Source organism: Saccharomyces cerevisiae, chromosome XI (genome assembly GCF_000146045.2).
Source record: "Saccharomyces cerevisiae S288C chromosome XI, complete sequence".
NCBI classification, from domain to species: domain Eukaryota; kingdom Fungi; phylum Ascomycota; class Saccharomycetes; order Saccharomycetales; family Saccharomycetaceae; genus Saccharomyces; species Saccharomyces cerevisiae.
In genome coordinates, this window is record NC_001143.9 from 630668 (window position 1) to 652857 (window position 22190).

General features: G+C 37.5%; 6 protein-coding genes across 6 annotated transcripts, besides 1 other annotated feature; 4 read left to right on the top strand and 2 right to left on the bottom strand.

The window, feature by feature from the left end:
- Positions 1–484: 484 nt before the first annotated feature.
- Positions 485–2134, top strand: PCK1 (phosphoenolpyruvate carboxykinase PCK1; the record flags this gene model as incomplete). The annotated part of the gene is made up of 1 exon (NM_001179887.3): positions 485–2134. One exon carries the CDS (start codon positions 485–487, stop codon positions 2132–2134), a length of 1650 nt encoding a protein of 549 aa, NP_013023.3.
- A 224-nt stretch (positions 2135–2358) lies between these two features.
- UBP11 (ubiquitin-specific protease UBP11) lies at positions 2359–4512 on the bottom strand (the record flags this gene model as incomplete). Its single annotated transcript, NM_001179888.1, has 1 exon — positions 2359–4512. The coding sequence occupies one exon, from the start codon at positions 4510–4512 to the stop codon at positions 2359–2361; it is 2154 nt and encodes a 717-aa protein (NP_013024.1).
- A 671-nt stretch (positions 4513–5183) lies between these two features.
- Positions 5184–7619, top strand: BAS1 (Bas1p; the record flags this gene model as incomplete). The annotated part of the gene is made up of 1 exon (NM_001179889.3): positions 5184–7619. The coding sequence occupies one exon, from the start codon at positions 5184–5186 to the stop codon at positions 7617–7619; it is 2436 nt and encodes an 811-aa protein (NP_013025.3).
- A 614-nt stretch (positions 7620–8233) lies between these two features.
- SKG1 (Skg1p) lies at positions 8234–9301 on the bottom strand (the record flags this gene model as incomplete). The annotated part of the gene is made up of 1 exon (NM_001179890.1): positions 8234–9301. The coding sequence occupies one exon, from the start codon at positions 9299–9301 to the stop codon at positions 8234–8236; it is 1068 nt and encodes a 355-aa protein (NP_013026.2).
- Positions 9302–9872: 571 nt separating this feature from the next.
- SIR1 (Sir1p) lies at positions 9873–11837 on the top strand (the record flags this gene model as incomplete). The annotated part of the gene is made up of 1 exon (NM_001179891.3): positions 9873–11837. The coding sequence occupies one exon, from the start codon at positions 9873–9875 to the stop codon at positions 11835–11837; it is 1965 nt and encodes a 654-aa protein (NP_013027.4).
- A 222-nt stretch (positions 11838–12059) lies between these two features.
- Positions 12060–12306: an origin of replication (ARS1123; Autonomously Replicating Sequence).
- Positions 12307–15688: 3382 nt separating this feature from the next.
- On the top strand, positions 15689–19198 carry FLO10 (Flo10p; the record flags this gene model as incomplete). The annotated part of the gene is made up of 1 exon (NM_001179892.1): positions 15689–19198. The coding sequence occupies one exon, from the start codon at positions 15689–15691 to the stop codon at positions 19196–19198; it is 3510 nt and encodes a 1169-aa protein (NP_013028.1).
- Between the last annotated feature and the right edge of the window lie 2992 nt (positions 19199–22190).

Genomic DNA, 22190 nt, shown 5'->3' on the forward strand with positions numbered 1-22190 from the left:
CTTCCTTTCATCCGGCGCGGCTGTGTTCTACATATCACTGAAGCTCCGGGTATTTTAAGTTATACAAGGGAAAGATGCCGGCTAGACTAGCAAGTTTTAGGCTGCTTAACATTATGGATAGGCGGATAAAGGGCCCAAACAGGATTGTAAAGCTTAGACGCTTCTGGTTGGACAATGGTACGTTTGTGTATTAAGTAAGGCTTGGCTGGGGATAGCAACATTGGGCAGAGTATAGAAGACCACAAAAAAAAGGTATATAAGGGCAGAGAAGTCTTTGTAATGTGTGTAACTTCTCTTCCATGTGTAATCAGTATTTCTACTTACTTCTTAAATATACAGAAGTAAGACAGATAACCAACAGCCTTTCCCAGATATACATATATATCTTTATTTCAGCTTAAACAATAATTATATTTGTTTAACTCAAAAATAAAAAAAAAAAACCAAACTCACGCAACTAATTATTCCATAATAAAATAACAACATGTCCCCTTCTAAAATGAATGCTACAGTAGGATCTACTTCCGAAGTTGAACAAAAAATCAGACAAGAATTGGCTCTTAGTGACGAAGTCACCACCATCAGACGCAATGCTCCAGCTGCCGTTTTGTATGAAGATGGTCTAAAAGAAAATAAAACTGTCATTTCATCAAGCGGTGCATTGATCGCTTATTCCGGTGTTAAAACCGGAAGATCTCCAAAGGACAAACGTATTGTTGAAGAACCTACCTCGAAAGACGAAATTTGGTGGGGTCCGGTCAATAAACCATGTTCTGAAAGAACATGGTCTATCAACCGTGAAAGAGCTGCAGATTACTTGAGAACAAGAGACCACATTTATATTGTCGATGCATTTGCAGGATGGGATCCAAAATACAGAATCAAAGTCCGCGTTGTTTGTGCCAGGGCTTACCACGCTTTATTCATGACAAATATGCTTATTAGACCTACAGAAGAAGAATTAGCCCATTTTGGAGAACCTGATTTTACTGTCTGGAACGCTGGTCAGTTCCCAGCCAATTTACACACCCAGGATATGTCTTCAAAGAGTACTATAGAAATTAACTTCAAAGCAATGGAAATGATCATTTTAGGTACCGAATACGCCGGTGAAATGAAAAAAGGTATTTTCACAGTTATGTTTTACTTGATGCCTGTGCACCATAACGTTTTAACTTTGCACTCTTCCGCCAACCAGGGTATTCAAAACGGTGACGTTACTTTATTCTTTGGCCTAAGTGGTACCGGGAAAACCACTTTATCCGCAGACCCACATAGATTGTTGATCGGCGATGATGAACATTGTTGGTCCGACCATGGTGTCTTCAATATCGAAGGTGGTTGTTACGCCAAGTGTATTAATTTATCTGCCGAAAAGGAGCCTGAAATTTTCGACGCTATCAAGTTTGGTTCTGTATTAGAAAACGTTATCTATGACGAGAAGTCGCATGTAGTCGACTATGACGACTCTTCTATTACTGAAAATACTAGATGTGCCTACCCAATTGACTACATTCCAAGTGCCAAGATTCCATGTTTGGCGGACTCTCATCCAAAGAACATTATCCTGCTAACTTGTGATGCTTCGGGTGTTTTACCACCAGTATCTAAATTGACTCCTGAACAAGTCATGTACCATTTCATCTCTGGTTACACTTCTAAAATGGCTGGTACTGAGCAAGGTGTCACTGAACCTGAACCAACATTTTCATCTTGTTTCGGACAACCCTTCCTAGCCTTGCACCCTATTAGATACGCAACCATGTTAGCTACAAAGATGTCTCAACATAAAGCTAATGCGTACTTAATCAACACCGGCTGGACTGGTTCTTCCTACGTATCTGGTGGTAAACGTTGCCCATTGAAGTACACAAGGGCCATTCTGGATTCTATTCATGATGGTTCGTTAGCCAATGAAACGTACGAAACTTTACCGATTTTCAATCTTCAAGTACCTACCAAGGTTAACGGTGTTCCAGCTGAGCTTTTGAATCCTGCTAAAAACTGGTCTCAAGGTGAATCCAAATACAGAGGTGCAGTTACCAACTTGGCCAACTTGTTTGTTCAAAATTTCAAGATTTATCAAGACAGAGCCACACCAGATGTATTAGCCGCTGGTCCTCAATTCGAGTAAACGAAACATGTTCGTTCGATATGTTCAATCCAAAAAAAAAAAAAAGAATTAGAATTATTTCGACATCATAAATGTTCGTAATATATTATTTTGTCAATTTTTTCTCTTCCCATTTCAGCTTTTTTTTAATAACTGAAACTGGATCAACAAGCACATGTTTTTCTAATTAATCTTTCAAACATATTTATGTATATACATAAGGAAAATTCAAAAATCCGATGCAATTAACAGAATTCTTCTTCATAGTTCTCTTCATCCATTCTTTCGTAGAATAAGACGTATACCTCATCGCTAGACATTTCTGTTTTGCCGGCTTCAAAGTTGTTGCGATCCTTGCGATGTTGCTGTATATAATCGTCATCAAATGTAACCCAAACTTGTCTATTCAGTCCAATTTCATGGCTCTTTTCTTTGTTCACAACAGAAGTATAGTGTCCATTGATAAGGTTACCGGAATGATTCACCGTTCCATATAACTTGTATCGAATCACTTTACCGTTCTTTAAAATAATGTTCAATATCAAAGGGTAGGTTATTACAGTGCTGTTTTTTTTTGTTAAATCATAATAGAACCTTGATAAATGAATGACAAGTATCGGAGGTAAAACTATAAAGTCTAAACTCTTAATCGTGGTTAACTTTTTAGAATTTCGCTTCTTTGCATTTTTTGTTGAATCATCGCTGCTATGGTGATGATGGTGATGATGGTGGGGTGATTTTGACCTTGATCTGGAATGAAAACCGAATATGGTTGATTTTTTCTTCTGGCTAGTAATTTCTTCTTTTTTGGATTTAGAATCAGTAATTCTACAATTAGGACAATCCCAAGCATTGTCGCCTGACAGTTCTTCATCGCCTGTAAATAAGTTTATGCAATCCTCTAATTTAATTTTTCTCGACTTACTTGTAAAGCTATACAATGATAGTTTTGGAATCGCAAGTGACAGAACATAGAAGGTAGAATAGCTATAAGAAGAATTACCACAGCGCTGACATTTCAAAATGTTCTCCAACTGCCCTCGATATATGTGATCAATTGGAGATAAACCATCAGTAATAACATTTCTCTCGTACCATTTCTCGTATTTGGATGGGTTAACTTGTAAAGCATTCGCATCATATGACACTAGATCTGGATAATACTTGACAACATTTTCGTTCGAGAGCTCTTCATGTATTCGTGCTAAAACTATTAGTAGAAATTCCTGTGTATCCTGTTGATCATCTGGGATGTTCAAATCTGGCCTTAACTTCTTGCACATTTTTAAGAATCTATTTGGTATAATCGCTCTTCCTCCATTCAAATACATTTTTTTGAACAAAACGTAAATCGAGCGGGAAAGTTGGACTTCTTTCGGATATTTGTTAGTATTGAGGAATAGCCTATATTTCTTGGTTAAAAACAAATCCCGAAATAAGGTAGTGCCAAACAGACATTGAATTATACTGTTAATATAGCATGTATTGCATGGATTTTGCAGGCCAGTAATAGATAACTCTGATAACAGATCATTAGAATCTTCAATTACTGGTAGATTGTAAGCTTTCGGGGCCGAAGATTCTATGGCCTCGATCTTTCCTTCTTCCTCCTTTGGCTTTTCCACCTTGGATAAAGAGGATGAAGAATCTTGGCTAGAATCTCTGATTTGTGACGAAACCTCCAAGGAGTGCACGGGGGGAGCAGTTGCTGGACTAGACAGCGTTTTGAATAATGCATCCTTTCCAGTACTGAGTTTTAAATACGAGGGTTTTGATAATGCTTCTTTGCTTGTGTAGTACGCCACTTCAGAACCAGCTTCCAATTTATTACTTGATGCTATCTGATTACTTTCCCTGACTATGTCCTCTTTCGAATTATCATTTGTTGGTTTTGTTAGCTCATTCGGTATTTCATGTAGTGAGCCATCAAACTTGTTATGTATTGACAAAGAGGCCATATGAACAGGTAAAGGCCGTAGCGGTAAGGAGTAGGCTCTTTTTCTTTTTATGGTCCTGCAAATTCCGTTTGACTCCGCTAAATACCGGTCAACAATAACAGTACTTTCATCTCTTACCACTTTTAACACATAACCCATCACGTGTTCGTCTTGATAGTCGTTTTTTAGCTTTGCGTAACTGCTGTAGAGATTATTTCTTGTTTGGAATTGTAACGATTGTGGAATAATAAGGTACAGATAATAACAACCAATAATAAATGCTGTCAAAGCTTCCATTTCCTGATTGATTTCTAAATCCCTCAGGTAAACATTAAACAGATGAGCAGCATGGTCTAACAATCCTCTTAAGTTCTTTAGCCGTAATTGCGAATAAAACTGTTTAATATCTACTTCATATACTTTTCGAACTAGGTTTAGAATTTGATCTGGGTTTAATAACATTGTCTTTATGACTTCCGATTTAGCGAAAAGAAAACGGAAAGTAAGATCAATGCCACGGTTATTTAGTTTACTGAAGATCCTGAAAGACTACTAGCAGTAGCAGTAACCTTTCAGAGCTTATAATCAACCTAATGATTACTCAGCGCACAATCTAAAAGGGTTTCTCAACTAATTCTCGAAGAAATGTCAATCCCTTTTTTAAGCACTCCGGAAAAACTTTATAATAGATGTGGGGAAATCACCTTTGACGATGTGCAACGGAGAAACTATTTTTTTTTTTCTTTTTTTCTTTTTTTTTTTTTTTTTGGTCCGAACAATGCGATGAGCCAGACGAAGAAAAAAATAAAAAATGAGAATGAGTAATTATGTTAAGACCTTTAGAAGAAATAGGGTCCAGTCACAGAATAAAGCCCCAGGAAACTTTAAAGCAATCGAAATTAACCAGCTATATTTATATAATAAGAAATTTTTCTTATTAGTTTACTATAAAGGACTAGTGTACGTTTTTTGTGTTTAATTATTTGCTTTCTGATAATCCGGTTTGCTGATTTGAATCGTTCTCTGCAACAATTGTTGATCTCTAGTGGGGTAAACAAAATTAGTTTTGTTTAAAACTTTTGTTGTAGCGTTTTTGCTCTTTTTTTTTTATCGCAGAATACATTTTATCGAGAATGTCGAATATAAGTACCAAAGATATACGAAAAAGTAAGCCAAAAAGAGGATCCGGCTTCGATTTACTTGAAGTGACTGAATCACTTGGCTATCAGACACACAGGAAAAATGGAAGAAATTCATGGTCAAAGGACGACGATAATATGCTACGATCGCTAGTAAACGAATCCGCAAAGGAGTTAGGCTATGAGAATGGACTTGAAGACGTAAAAACAATTCAACAATCCAACCATCTTTCTAAATGTATTGCTTGGGATGTTTTAGCTACACGATTCAAACACACCGTAAGAACTTCAAAGGATGTAAGAAAGCGTTGGACAGGATCTCTGGACCCAAACTTGAAGAAAGGTAAATGGACACAAGAAGAGGATGAGCAGCTCTTGAAAGCTTATGAAGAACATGGGCCTCACTGGCTGAGTATCTCCATGGATATCCCTGGAAGAACAGAGGATCAATGTGCGAAAAGGTACATTGAAGTGTTGGGACCTGGAAGTAAAGGTAGATTAAGAGAATGGACGCTCGAGGAAGATTTAAATCTGATAAGTAAAGTGAAGGCATACGGCACGAAATGGAGAAAGATTTCGTCGGAAATGGAATTCAGACCAAGTTTAACGTGCAGGAACAGATGGCGGAAAATTATTACTATGGTTGTGCGAGGACAAGCATCAGAAGTAATAACAAAGGCTATAAAAGAAAACAAGAACATAGACATGACAGACGGAAAACTCCGACAACATCCAATCGCCGATTCTGATATACGCTCAGATTCTACACCGAATAAAGAAGAACAGTTGCAGCTATCTCAACAGAACAACCCTTCATTGATAAAGCAGGATATATTGAATGTTAAAGAGAACGAATCGAGCAAACTACCAAGATTAAAGGATAATGATGGACCCATTTTAAATGACAGCAAGCCACAAGCATTACCTCCCTTAAAAGAGATATCTGCACCTCCACCAATCAGGATGACGCAAGTCGGTCAGACTCATACCAGTGGTAGCATTAGGAGCAAAGTATCTTTACCAATTGAAGGTCTTTCTCAAATGAACAAGCAAAGTCCTGGAGGAATCTCAGATAGCCCACAGACAAGCCTTCCCCCAGCATTCAATCCAGCATCTCTCGATGAGCATATGATGAATAGTAATAGTATTTCAGATTCTCCGAAGCATGCTTATTCTACTGTGAAAACTAGAGAACCAAATTCCTCTAGCACACAATGGAAATTTACATTAAAAGATGGTCAAGGTTTGTCAATTTCTAACGGAACTATTGACAGCACAAAATTAGTAAAAGAATTGGTTGACCAAGCTAAGAAGTACTCTTTAAAAATTTCGATACATCAACATATTCACAATCATTATGTTACATCCACAGACCATCCTGTCAGCAGCAATACTGGATTGTCAAATATAGGAAATATAAATGGAAACCCTCTATTAATGGATAGTTTCCCACATATGGGTAGACAACTGGGAAATGGTCTTCCAGGGTTAAATTCAAATAGTGACACTTTTAACCCAGAATATAGGACTTCTCTGGACAACATGGATAGCGATTTTTTATCAAGAACACCCAACTATAACGCATTCAGCTTGGAAGCAACTTCACACAATCCCGCTGACAATGCAAATGAACTTGGTTCACAAAGCAATAGAGAAACAAACAGCCCGTCTGTATTTTATCCTCAAGCAAATACATTGATCCCAACTAATTCTACCGCTACAAATAATGAAATCATTCAAGGAAACGTTAGTGCTAATAGTATGTCACCGAATTTCAATGGAACAAATGGCAAGGCACCAAGTTCGACGGCATCATATACAACGAGCGGTTCAGAAATGCCACCTGATGTAGGTCCTAATAGAATAGCGCATTTCAACTATTTGCCACCAACTATACGGCCTCATTTAGGCTCATCAGATGCGACAAGAGGTGCTGACTTGAATAAGTTACTCAATCCATCTCCAAATTCAGTAAGAAGTAACGGCAGTAAAACTAAGAAAAAAGAAAAAAGAAAAAGTGAATCATCTCAGCATCATTCTTCATCATCTGTGACAACCAATAAATTCAATCACATTGATCAGTCGGAGATATCAAGGACTACATCCAGATCTGATACTCCATTGAGAGATGAAGACGGCCTGGATTTTTGGGAAACGTTAAGATCCTTGGCTACTACGAATCCAAATCCTCCAGTTGAAAAGTCAGCTGAAAATGATGGTGCCAAGCCTCAAGTGGTACATCAAGGGATTGGCTCACATACAGAAGATAGCAGCCTAGGTTCCCATAGCGGAGGATACGATTTTTTTAACGAACTGTTGGATAAAAAGGCAGATACACTGCATAATGAGGCTAAGAAGACGAGCGAGCATGATATGACGTCAGGAGGTTCTACCGATAATGGGTCAGTCCTGCCACTGAATCCTAGTTGAGAAGGCAAGGCCGAAAAAAAACACAAATCTTTCAATTGTTTAACATATTAGTTTTGTAATAAGCATAAGTGTATATTATACATAGCACAAGATGGATAATATTCTCTGAAAAAAACGTGTAGTTTCATGACTCGCATTTTTTTTTTTTTTTCTTTCATGTTGATTAACATACTTGAATTCTGTATTTAAGCTGTATAAAAAGTTGTTCTATTTCATATACGGCGATTTTGCATAATTAAGAACTTTGCCTTGTACACTATTTTACTAGGGTATTCTTCCAAGATTTCTCTTCTTATTTTTTCCCTTTATAAGTCATTGTAGCAACATAATTTCCTGGAAATTTTAAGGGAATATATTTCTTTCCGCCCACAAACACAAAGGGCGTTTAGTAAATTATGCGGCGATGTATAAAAGAGAAAGCAGGCAAAAAGAAAATGAAAAATGAGACTATGAACTTTAAGAATTATGTCTTGACTAATTTTTTAAAACCCATCATCCATGAAGAGTTCTGTTTGTATTGTTTACGTTTGATGTTTGAAGTGAATTTAATAGAATTGTTCCTCTTTTTTTCTTCTTTTTTTAACTATAATATAATGTTTAGTATATCAACAGTACTATTTAGGCCTTAGACTTTCTATGAACTCTCTCTTACTCTGTGAGTAGTTGGTAAATTCGTTTTCGTATTGATCTTCCTCAGCAATTTCCCCGATATTGCCCACATCATAGTTATTCTGTAATTTGTATAAATCCTTATCTTTATCTGTTATTGCAGACCTGCTATCCTTTACCGAGTGGTCAGCATCCATTCCTTCGTTATCTTTATCAAAAGTGTTTGGTAACTGTGATTGAGCCGCACTTTTGGGTGTTGCAAACACATCCTCTAGGGCATCGCGCTTATTTACCGATGTTATAGAGGAATTCCTTGTATGGAAGGACGCGTTTGAAATGTTACCATTTAAAAACGAGGATGAAGCTCTCCTTGGGTAATACGAACCAAAGTCCTGATTCTGCAAATTTCTTATCAGATTTTCATTACTAGATTGGCGAGTATTATGTTTAAGTTCTATCATCGAAGCTTTGTTTTGGTCATTGCTAGTATTAGTATCACTGGAAGGATCTGCGAAAAAGTTTGGTCCTTCATCAGAAATAACAGGGACCATCTGATCATAAACGCTGATCTGTCTCTTTGTTATATGCCGTTGGGAAGATGATAAGGAAACATTGGAGCTGTTATTTATACTTGGTAAATCCACAACGGACTTCTGCCTGGCATTATTGCCGTAGTTATTATTTCGTACTTGAAGTAAATTTATTTTCCTACGGTATGCTGGCACATAGTATTTACTATTCTTTTTCCCTAACGGTTTCTCTTGATCTCGCGATTTTCCATCTTTTTCTTCTGGATGAGCAGATCCTTCCGATGAACCAGAAGTGTGATCAGGATTTTTTAGCTCGGAGCTGGCTAGTGCTGCTTCATCTTTACTGTCTCTTAAGGGTCCAAAATTGTCAAAGGACACGAAACCACTTTCATCATAAATAGCCCTTTCCAATTCTCTATCGTCTTGTTCCTCCCTCTTGTATCTTTTTTGTAGGTTAAACCAGAAACATACTGCTATTATAATACCTACACCGACGGGTATACCCACCGCACAACCCACCGCAACTGATGTGCTGGCAGTCATCTCTTTTACTTCTTACTACGATGAGCTCCCAAAAAAAAAATATATCCCTGATAAATAACACAAAACTAAGAAGCCGGACCTAGGTGAAGAGTAAAATAAGGACTCGAAATTTTGTCTAATACTCAATAACTCAGTACAAAAACTGCCTCACAGTATAAAATATCCAACTTAGAGATATTCGTTTTAATTGTCCCGAGCAGGCAAACGATAACTGATCCTTAGTCACAATAATAAGTCTATGCTTTCTGTTGAAAAAGAACAAATAGCGAGCGAGTCAGCAAGCAGAATCTAAAGAGGCTTGCAACGAATGGTAGGCAAAGAATTTCTAACCCGAAACCTCAAGCGAATGGTGGATTCCTTACTTCCAATCTTCTAAAAGTCTTTAACTCTGATTTCGAGGATCAGTACTTTTTCTATGGTTTATTAATATCGGCCTCGAAAAGTTTGTCGCGAGAATTTGGGCACATGTGACCCGGAATGTATATTGAGTAATATAAGAATGAGAACAATAATGTCAATAATCACACGTCGTTATAAGCAGCTGAAAAATTATAAGATAATATCAAAAAAAATGCTACAGATCAACTCCAGGCTTGCAGTTATTGATGGATGGCTGGTAGACACTGTGAAGCGAAAACCAATAAATTTTCGGAGTCCTGAAGTAAGATTACTGTTACCCAATGACGATGACTACAAAAAGCTATCACAACAAAACTTGGTGGACTGGACGCGATTAAAGAAGGATTCTAATTCGGTGCTCGTTGGAGTGAAATCTATGGAACTATTTAAACACATAAAGCTAGTTTTGCGAGAGTTTTTCTTGTTAGAAGATGGAAGAATAATTCTGAAGAGGATCAGAAGCAAATTACGTTACAAAGTTGTCAAGAAATTAACTTGTAAATGCTGCAGGTTATATTTACCAAAATGGGGCACCGTGTACATACATCCGATGCTAAAAGATAAAGAAAAGCCCTTAGCGGGGGTATGTGAATTTTCATTGGATGTAAACCCTGATCGGGAGTATCCCCTTATTGAGATCAATGTTAGTCATCAATACATTATAATTGAGGGCTTCCTTCTATACTTAAATGAAAGGAGGCTCTATAGGTGGAACGATAACAATTTGAGGAGTCAGGTTGGCTTAACAAAATGGGCCCATTTAAGAAAAACTTACAATCCGGTAAGCCTTGACATACTTTATAGTTTGAATTCAAATTTTTATTTTGTAAAGGATGATCTGCTATTTCAATTATTAGGAAAGAGGGTATTTGTTAAATTTTGTAAAGTAATGGAAAATGGAAAATGCGGTAAGGCTCCACTGTGGTATCGTGTGAAGAGAACGACAACTGCCAAAGCAACACATATTGCATATGCCATATCAAATTCAACAGCCCCAGATTCATTCAAAAGTAAAAATAACGATTATAGGTTTATTGTCAGGGAAAAGCCAATTGTGGAGAATACTATCTCCAACCTGGATTATTCAGACATAAAAAAACAGCAGTTTACTGAAGCAGAGGTTGTAAAAAGAAAGATCTCAGCAGATATTTCTCAAATAGAGAATGTGCATACGCAATTTAATAGTCAAAAGGAAAAAAATAATATCAGGGTGAATAAGGTTTCTAGCGAGGTCCTAGATCAAATTTCGAAATTTCCTGTGTCCAGAGTCACCTTACTGTTGATGTCTGCTGGTCAAGATAAAAATTATATTGAACTTGTTGAAGAATTGGCAAGAAGGTTGGAAAAAATATGCATAGAAAAAACCACACAATCTTTAGAAGAGATAAGGGATACTTTTCAGGCGAATCCTGAGATGCAGGCTAGCTTTGATAAGGAATATTACCAGAGCATTGAAGAATATAAAATTACACTCGAACTTATTAAGGAAGACCTTTTGATTACTCTGATAAAACAAATGGAAAATATGTGGGCAGCTGAAAAAAAGTTTAGTACAGAGGAGGAGTATGTTTCGCCGAGGTTTTTAGTAGCAGATGGATTTCTAATCGACCTAGCAGAGGAAAAACCGATTAACCCAAAGGATCCGCGCTTACTGACACTGCTAAAAGATCATCAGCGTGCCATGATTGACCAAATGAATTTAGTTAAGTGGAATGACTTCAAAAAATATCAAGATCCTATCCCGCTGAAAGCCAAAACCTTATTTAAATTTTGTAAACAAATAAAGAAAAAATTCCTACGAGGTGCGGACTTCAAGTTACATACATTACCTACAGAAGCAAATTTAAAGTATGAGCCGGAGCGGATGACAGTTTTGTGTTCCTGTGTCCCTATTCTTTTGGATGACCAAACTGTCCAATATCTGTATGATGACAGCATTATTCCTGAATTTGAAGCAACATCTTCATATGCAACAAAGCAGTCAAAGTGTGGGCGGAAAATGTCTTTGCAAATGGAGCCTGACCTCCTTTTTCAAGAGGCCATTAGACGGATGCGACATTTAACTGCTTATGACGTTTTGAGAAGAAACTATATTGCGGCATTTGAGGAGCTATATATGGGAAACTGTAACGATTAAATAGTTGGTAAGATTATCAGTTATGGATACCAACATATAAGCGGGTGATGTCTCATTTCAATGAGGTCAGATAACTGGTACAGTTTCGCCTTTAATACACTTGTTTGACAGAAACTTGTTTTTAATTGCTTGATTAGCTAAGTAACTCGAGCCGTACTGTAGTACCGTTAAATATATATTATGTAGGACTTAGTAGAATATACTAATAATAGATACTGCAATTGATGATCCCAATTACTGTTTTATTGACTAACTTTCACTGAAATGTTTTCATTCTCTGATTTTATATTTAGTTGGCGAACTAGCTCATCCTAATTATAATTAAACTTATATATAGCATAAACCGACAATAATGCGTGGGTGGTCCTCCATGCCGAATTTGTGAACTGAATTATTATCTAAGCACTGGATCGATCACCTTAAGATGATATATTATTTATAACTAAAACGCAGCAGCATTACACTCCAGAGTAACTCCTGAATTTCGTCATGGCATGTACTTATACTATATAACCAACAAAGGATGACTGAATAAGAACCAAATACTTTTCAAGAGATAAGATACGCGTTGCCATTGTTCGCAAGGCAGATCAAGAAGCTTCCTAGGCCTGTGAAAAAAGGAGGAAAAAAGAAATGAATTTTCTAGCTGTATTTAGATTGGATTTGAGGTTCACTAGTATAAGCAACAGCTCCAGTTCTTTAGTCAAGTGCCAGCTTCCCTTGAAATATTAACCTCCCTTTTTTCTTCGTAAACCACTATTATGACCATCGGCCTGTTAATAAGGAGAAAAATAGAAAACTGAAGCAATAGCGGTATCATAAAGCTGACCGTGTAAAGTCACCACTAACCTCCCAATAAACTCTTCCAACTCTGTTTTTTTCAAAGCTAGTGGTGCATTTGAACGCTATTTAGGATTCCGATCTCTTCAGAAACATGCTGATTTAGAAGTAGTCAAATTACTTATAGGCGTGAATTTCGAAATTGATCTCTTAAGCAGAATTTAGTTGTATCAAACTATATTCGTTTTGGAGCGCATATACTTTACATTTCGATGCGTTTAACGTTGCCTCTGTTCTTTTCCTATTAATTCTATTAGATAAGTTTATTTCCATCTCATATAAAGAAGAACCTGTCGAGGTTATATGATCTCTTTTCCGTCTTTTTACCGATTCTGGTTAGTGTATGCTTCATTTGAGTTTCTTGCACTGCTTTGCCGACCAAATATGGAAATCATCTATTTTAACTCTATTATTGAAGAGGCTTTTCCTGGCACATATAAATATGAATATAAATGTTGTGCGGCTGTAATATTTGGCTAGAATTACCAGCCTGATTGCGGGTTATATATTGCCTTCTTTTGGACATTTACTCCCGGTGTAATGTTGGCAGCAGTAGTACCTATACCTGTGTGCCACCCGTTTGGATATTACTATAACTTCAAAATATGGGAGGATTACTTTCTCGAAAGTTGCTAAAAAAATCATTCGGGAATTTTCGCTACAGATTAATCAAATGTAGCTCGACAGTCTTCATATTATGAGTTTAAAAGTTCTTTAATATTCTTGTACATCTCAATTGTTATGTCAACCAATTACCAGTTAAAAAGAGAGAAATTTTATGAGTTATTAGATGATTATGCGGTGCAGAACATTGAGGTTCCTCGTGATAATGATAATACGCACAGTTAGAGAGCAAGTTAGAAAGCAGATTAGAGAGGGACAAGAAAGATAATATCTTCAGTTCTGTAAGGCTACTTTTAAACCAAATGAGCCAGAAGACTTCTCTATTCGTGAGCGTCCCAAAAGTTATGGTCATTGCCAGTGGAGACGAAGCTGTACTTTTTACTGCTTCACCTGTGTTTTATATAGATAGCTCATAAAGAGATATTGACACCAAACTCAAACGAAAGCTTACAATTCCGCATCAGCATTGAGACCCTATATTCCCCTCATCTATTCCAAATAAGAATCATATAAAGAATTCACTAGGCACAGATAACTGCTGATTTATAGACATAATCCCTTCGCATCCACGTTAGCATGATTGGTGACACGCTTTCTGAGCATTAGCTTGCGATAGGTTTCCAGCATCTCCAGTTACAATCATGGATAAATACACAAGGCGACGTTCAAACATGACTGAGGAAATGCAGTATTTAAAGCTTACTCTTTCCTCAGTTGAGTACGGTAAAATCGATTAACAAGCCATTTCAATAGTTATAATTTTTTTTTTTGGTCATGGAAGACCTGAACTAAAGTGTTTTAGTAAACCAATTGGAGTGAGAGTTTTTCATTCCGAAGATTCTTTATCTCAAAATTTCTTTATCGAAAGACACTTCTGTGTCACTGTCCGTTCAATCAGTCAGATAGTTCCAACTCCGATGTCTTCCAATACCTCAACGAAGACCGAAAAATAAAAGGTTTGTTTGACGGAGTGTGTTGATTAGTGCATTGGTGACGTGGGGTAGCAAAATCCAGATACTTCTATTTTTTGAAAAAGAAAAGAGAGAGTGCTAGAATGTTTTCACGTTTATCAGTACACGAAAAACAAAACCTGAAGCAAATGATTACCATAACTATTGTCCACTTATGGGGAAGTTGCTAAAAATAACACATTATTTACTAAGGGAACACAAATTGCTCATAGTATACTTGACTTTTTTTACTTAACTTTTGCAGCGATTGGTGATGAAATGTTTCAAAAAAAAAAAAAAAATCGAAAATCCATTGTATTGCATAAGAAATGGCGAATTTTAGGCACGAAATTAACTTACATCTCTCCATTCCTTTCCTCATGAAAGAACCGTTATGTTAGCTAGCCCTGAACTTCTTATTTTGGAAGGACCCTCACCTCAATTTTCAAATGAACCGCGGACTTCACTTTCTACGGTCGTTTCTTCAAAAATCTTTACAACGTATATCGCCTGTTGCATTGCCTTTTTCGGAAAACCTTATTTTACGACAAACCTTTTTTAGGATTAAAGTTTAAAAAATTTCTTCGTCTGCCTCAAAATTGCGCAGCTTTAAGCTTCCAGAATGTTTTACACGAAATACCCTAGCGCTGCATTTCTTTTTTTCCTCAGTTGCGGTAGTAGAAAAGTATTACATCAGCACGAGTAACAACTTATGGTGTCAGTTTCATAATTTCACGCACTAAAGTTAATTTCCCCTTTTGTTCAAAAACTTTCAGGAGGTGTGGCCATGATGGACAGAAAGAATGTTATGCTTTAGGATTATTGTACAATTATTTAGATTTGCTAAAGCGCGTCTTATAGTAATCGTGCAGTAAATTTTGTAATTCAGTTCCAGTTCACTTTATCATGATAGTGTTTTATCAGTTTCGAATTTTTGGCACACGAAAGCTTGTTTTCCTTTATAATTCTTTTCAGGAATTATACCTTACTTCAATTTAGAAGCGCATAGCAAACGGGAAGAATGCGTACACTGCAGGGTTGTTGTGATCCGTCACGTGTATGCAAAACGCGTTAGAGAGTAGTTATGTGCTAACTGTGTGGTAGAAATTTATATTTCTCTTTTAAGGTTGTTTGGTATGTATCCGCCGTGAAAAAAGTAAGAAAACATCCAAATGGGCTCCTGCCTGAATGTTTCCTTCGATAAACGTATACGCCAATAGTGAAGAAAGTCGCCTAAATTTATTCTGTTGTAACGAATGATTCATGGTTTAACTTTTTTAGACTCTAGTATAACTAGCAAGTATACATATTTGCTCAAAACATGTTCGAGTGCGAAAGTGTTGACATATAAAGAGACACTTCTTTTACGTTCCACTGTTTCGAGTTTACGTTGAAGATTTGTTTTAGGGTGCTTAATCAAAGAACAACAAATAAAAAATGCCTGTGGCTGCTCGATATATATTTTTGACCGGCCTATTTTTGCTATCTGTAGCTAATGTTGCTCTAGGTACTACAGAGGCTTGTTTGCCAGCTGGAGAGAAGAAAAATGGTATGACTATAAACTTTTACCAATATTCCTTAAAAGATTCATCTACATACTCAAATCCGTCATATATGGCCTATGGTTATGCTGATGCAGAAAAACTGGGTTCTGTAAGTGGGCAAACAAAGCTTTCCATCGATTATTCCATCCCATGTAATGGCGCATCAGATACTTGTGCTTGTTCCGATGATGATGCTACTGAATATAGCGCTTCCCAGGTTGTACCAGTGAAGCGTGGCGTTAAACTTTGTTCTGATAATACAACTCTTTCTTCTAAAACTGAGAAACGTGAAAATGACGATTGCGATCAAGGCGCTGCCTACTGGAGTTCAGATCTGTTCGGATTCTACACAACACCCACCAACGTAACCGTGGAAATGACAGGTTACTTTTTACCACCAAAAACTGGTACCTACACATTTGGCTTCGCTACTGTGGATGATTCAGCAATTTTATCGGTTGGAGGTAATGTTGCCTTTGAATGTTGTAAACAGGAACAGCCTCCTATCACATCAACGGATTTCACTATTAACGGTATTAAACCATGGAACGCAGATGCACCTACCGACATAAAGGGGTCAACGTACATGTACGCCGGTTACTATTACCCGATCAAAATTGTTTATTCAAATGCTGTATCCTGGGGTACGCTTCCTGTTAGTGTGGTATTGCCAGATGGTACTGAGGTTAATGATGATTTTGAAGGATATGTTTTTTCTTTTGACGATAATGCTACTCAAGCTCACTGTTCCGTTCCAAACCCTGCTGAGCATGCAAGAACTTGTGTATCATCTGCAACATCTTCCTGGTCGTCCAGTGAAGTCTGTACAGAGTGTACCGAGACCGAGTCTACCAGTTATGTGACACCATATGTCACTAGCTCTTCCTGGTCGTCCAGTGAAGTCTGTACAGAGTGCACCGAGACCGAGTCTACTAGCACCTCTACTCCATATGTCACCAGCTCTTCCTCGTCGTCCAGTGAAGTCTGTACGGAGTGCACCGAAACTGAGTCTACCAGTTATGTGACACCATATGTCAGCTCGTCTACTGCTGCCGCAAACTACACTAGCTCATTCTCATCGTCCAGTGAAGTCTGTACAGAGTGCACCGAAACTGAGTCTACTAGCACCTCTACTCCATATGTCACTAGCTCTTCCTGGTCGTCCAGTGAAGTCTGTACAGAGTGCACCGAGACCGAGTCTACCAGTTATGTGACACCATATGTCAGCTCGTCTACTGCTGCCGCAAACTACACTAGCTCATTCTCATCGTCCAGTGAAGTCTGTACAGAGTGCACCGAAACTGAGTCTACTAGCACCTCTACTCCATATGTCACTAGCTCTTCCTCGTCGTCCAGTGAAGTCTGTACAGAGTGCACCGAGACCGAGTCTACCAGTTATGTGACACCATATGTCAGCTCGTCTACTGCTGCCGCAAACTACACTAGCTCTTTCTCATCGTCCAGTGAAGTCTGTACAGAGTGCACCGAAACCGAGTCTACTAGCACCTCTACTCCATATGTCACCAGCTCTTCCTGGTCGTCCAGTGAAGTCTGTACAGAGTGCACCGAGACCGAGTCTACCAGTTATGTGACACCATATGTCAGCTCGTCTACTGCTGCCGCAAACTACACTAGCTCATTCTCATCGTCCAGTGAAGTCTGTACAGAGTGCACCGAAACCGAGTCTACAAGCACATCCACTCCATATGCAACCTCATCTACTGGCACAGCTACTTCATTTACCGCTTCAACTTCCAATACCATGACGTCTTTGGTCCAAACAGACACAACCGTTTCTTTCAGCCTATCTTCAACTGTAAGCGAGCATACCAACGCTCCAACTTCATCTGTAGAGTCAAATGCTAGTACTTTCATATCGTCAAATAAAGGCAGCGTTAAAAGTTATGTTACGTCATCCATACATAGCATTACGCCCATGTATCCTAGTAACCAAACCGTAACATCTAGCTCTGTTGTCTCCACACCAATTACTTCCGAATCTTCTGAATCCTCGGCCTCAGTTACCATTCTACCCTCAACTATCACTTCTGAATTCAAACCATCTACAATGAAAACGAAGGTCGTTAGTATCTCCTCATCACCAACTAATTTGATTACCAGCTATGACACTACATCTAAGGATTCAACTGTTGGTTCATCCACATCGTCTGTAAGCCTGATCTCTAGTATTTCTCTACCAAGTAGTTATTCAGCTTCTAGCGAACAAATATTTCACAGCTCCATCGTTAGTTCAAACGGTCAAGCATTAACAAGTTTTTCTTCGACCAAAGTCAGTTCCTCAGAATCTTCTGAATCACATAGAACATCGCCCACTACATCCAGTGAATCAGGCATCAAATCTTCAGGCGTTGAAATCGAATCTACAAGTACCTCTTCTTTCAGCTTTCACGAAACTTCTACAGCCTCCACCTCCGTTCAAATATCTTCTCAGTTTGTGACTCCATCCTCCCCTATTTCCACAGTTGCCCCTCGTTCTACAGGGCTCAATAGTCAAACTGAAAGTACAAATTCTTCCAAGGAAACCATGTCGTCTGAAAATAGCGCCAGCGTTATGCCTTCTTCATCAGCTACATCTCCCAAAACAGGCAAAGTTACCAGTGATGAAACTTCTTCCGGATTTTCTCGTGATCGCACCACTGTGTATAGGATGACTTCAGAAACACCCTCCACAAATGAACAAACAACTTTGATTACTGTAAGTTCTTGTGAATCAAATAGCTGCTCAAACACAGTCTCAAGTGCTGTAGTTTCCACGGCCACCACTACCATCAATGGGATTACCACTGAATATACTACATGGTGCCCTCTTTCTGCTACGGAATTAACAACGGTAAGTAAATTAGAGTCAGAAGAAAAAACCACCCTAATTACGGTTACTTCTTGTGAGTCTGGTGTCTGTTCCGAAACTGCTTCACCTGCTATCGTTTCGACAGCCACTGCTACCGTCAATGATGTCGTTACAGTTTATTCCACATGGAGCCCACAGGCTACAAATAAACTAGCGGTTAGTTCTGACATCGAAAATAGTGCCAGTAAGGCTTCATTCGTTTCAGAGGCTGCTGAGACAAAATCCATAAGCAGAAACAACAATTTTGTTCCAACTTCTGGGACTACTTCTATTGAAACACATACAACCACTACAAGCAACGCGTCTGAAAATAGCGACAATGTTTCTGCTTCTGAGGCTGTCAGTAGCAAAAGTGTCACAAATCCCGTGTTGATTAGTGTATCTCAACAGCCTCGTGGCACACCAGCAAGTAGTATGATAGGATCTAGTACAGCCTCTTTAGAGATGTCAAGCTACCTCGGCATTGCAAATCATCTACTAACCAATAGTGGTATTAGTATTTTCATTGCCTCCCTATTACTGGCAATCGTTTAATAGGTGCAGAAATATCCTTTGGATTGATACTTCTGCGTCTACGATTCGTCCTAGTGCCATATTATGTACCTATTTATTTACTATTCATTTCTTTGTTCTTCTACTTCAAATAGCTCAGAATGTATTATTTTTTTATTAAAATCATTTCTATATATAGGATTAACGAGAAACCATTCCGGGAGTGGCATCTCTATGTTTTCTCTATGTAAGCCACACCAGAGAACGTTGCTGTACTAAGACACCCATTTCGAGTATAGAAGCTTATTGAAAATGAACTGATATTTTTTAATACATATAAATCTCGATTAAAGACAAAGCTTATTGGACATGGAGTAGATGTTTTGATCAATAGATTTTCAACAAATTGAACGGTTTGCTTTAGATACCGTTTGAGATAAAATACTGCATTTTAATGAAACATAAAGTCAACCAACAGCTGAAGCTTAACAATAGTTACTACTGCCCGGCGTTATTATCACAACAATTCGTTCTACCAAAAAACTGTGATCTTTACTAAAAGACCTTTTTTTTTTCAGACAATTTTGCTTAACGCAGTAAAATGTAGTAAAGACGAACTTTCGGATAAAAGACTCCAAAGATAGTATGATAAACAGACAGTGGTATCAGTACTATAGACACCAGTTAAGACGTTGGCACTGTCTTCAAATCTTGGCTAGAAATTTTGGAGGGTATCAGTCAATTGCTGTCTGCGCATCCCAATAAACAGTTGTCTAGGAAAGAACAACGGTTTTAATTGACACAACATGCTGAAGAATATAGGAAAAGGAGTAGCGGCAACGGATGAGCTAGCAAGAAAAGCATCACTCTCTATCTGAAAGCTTCCATGATTTATCTTTCAACCCAGCAAGGTAGTGTTTTTCCAATATAAGAAGCATACGGGGTTATAGAAGCTAATCGTGCCCAGCATGAGTCCTAACAAACAGAACAGACTCTTTATCCATCCGAATTCTAGTAAGTAATTATTCTGTTCACTTCTATCCAACGAAATGGGCGTACGATTGAAATAACAGTTGATTGAAATTATAGGGGCCCTATTCGCCTTCTACAAAGCACAAGGAAAGGAACATTTACAATGAATAATACGAAACAGCTGGCAAATGTGCTGAAAACCATTGAGCGATGTTACCACGCTGAGATCCATGTTTTCAAGAGTGGGCTGTACTATAATGAACCAATGTGTTCTTTAAAATTGTTAGTGTGTTTTCCCAACATGAAATTGCTACTGGAAGAAATTGATATTGTAATAATATATGTGAGTATCTAATCACACACTGGCTGCATCACATTGATTCATGTTATGTTTTTGAAATTAATGTATTCGTTGTGCATGGATGTTACACATATCCTAAACCTAAATTATGAGTACAAACACACCTAGGTAGAGAGCTCTACGTCGTCTTAGTTCTCAGCTTGTAAGCTTTAATTTACGCGAAAAGCTATTTACAATTTTTTATTTGAAAATTGATCGCATAACTTAATGAAAGTGTACAAAGTAGGATAGGCATTCTTTGGTACCGATTTTCTGAATTGTCACCAGCAAAGCCTCATTTATTTGAAATCATGAAACTTGTTAACGATTAAATCTAGCATGGCGATACTCGGAAAGTCCATAAAGAACTTCTGGCAAGAGCCGAAATTCACGGTAATTTTAATTGAGCACCACTATAGCAGTGTCTTTATTGAGTTGGCTAACACTAAGGTCGTATTCAGTACTTCTGAATTTCCAGATAATATAATAGACGCTCATACTAAGAAAATATTCACTATAAGAACCTTTCACAAATACTAACCTAGAATATTTATCTTTCTATTTGAGTAAGAATGGAAAATAAAAAAGTGTTAATAAGGTATAACAGAGTGTATTTTCAACCGTAAAGAAATGAATAAGAATAAACGCGATTTAAGCTTAATAGAAAGTACATAAGCAACGTCGCGAACCGGTAATGGAAAAAATAATTGTTTTATCGCTTTTCTTCAGAGGGTTTTTGTAATCGATATTTGGGTGGAAAATTCTGGGGCCCTACGAAATGACGAACTAAAAGCCAAGAGTTCTAAAACCCTTCAGTGTAGTGCTTTTTGAAAAGCCAGTTTTGTTATGAGCAACAAATACATGTGAGCTTAGAAAGATAGATTGAGCTTACCTGAATCAATGTGAATCGAAAATTTCCTCCGTCCTACAAGTATATATTGGAGGAAGATAAAACCAAGATTGATGCACTGCGTTTTGTAAATAGGTTCTGGGATTACCAACGTACTTCTTGATAAAATGGGCTATTTTTAAACGCTTTACTTTTTTTCTTCAGCGGAACCCGGTGGTTTTTATGATCTTTATACTTAATTGATGATTACAGTTTTGGAATCAAAAGCTTTATTCGGAATATTGTGCAAATATATTGTTGTTTTTATTGGATAATGGTGTCTAGATTTAACCAAGATATTAGATTTATTTCGCTTATAGCATCATTTTTTTTTTGATCAAAATTTTCAACTCTTTGAAAGTGCCATATTTCACAAAATATAACATTTGTCCCACGATTTAGAAAAATACCATAATCACTCTTCAACAATTTTATTTCTTTACTCTCCTACTACAGTTGCGTACATTTTAACTACACGTTTAAAATATTCAAGATTTATGAGACTGTCATCGAATGGTATATAAAATAAAAAAAAATTATATCTTAGAGTCCTAGTTTAATAGAAAGAATAAAAAAGGTCACGGAACATCACTTTCTAACATATCTTCCTGGGTTTCATCTTTACTAGAACTGACGGTCAAAGGTCTTTGGAGAGTACTCGCTTTTTTGATGAAAATCACGATAGTTAATTTTTCCGCCATGTTGTAACTTTCTCAAAACTGCAATTTCAGGGTGTCCAATTTACTGTCAATATGCAACCAAAAATATAACAAAGTCCTTTTGAGCAAATAAAGTCGGACATGACAGTACAACGCATGATCGATTATTAAACG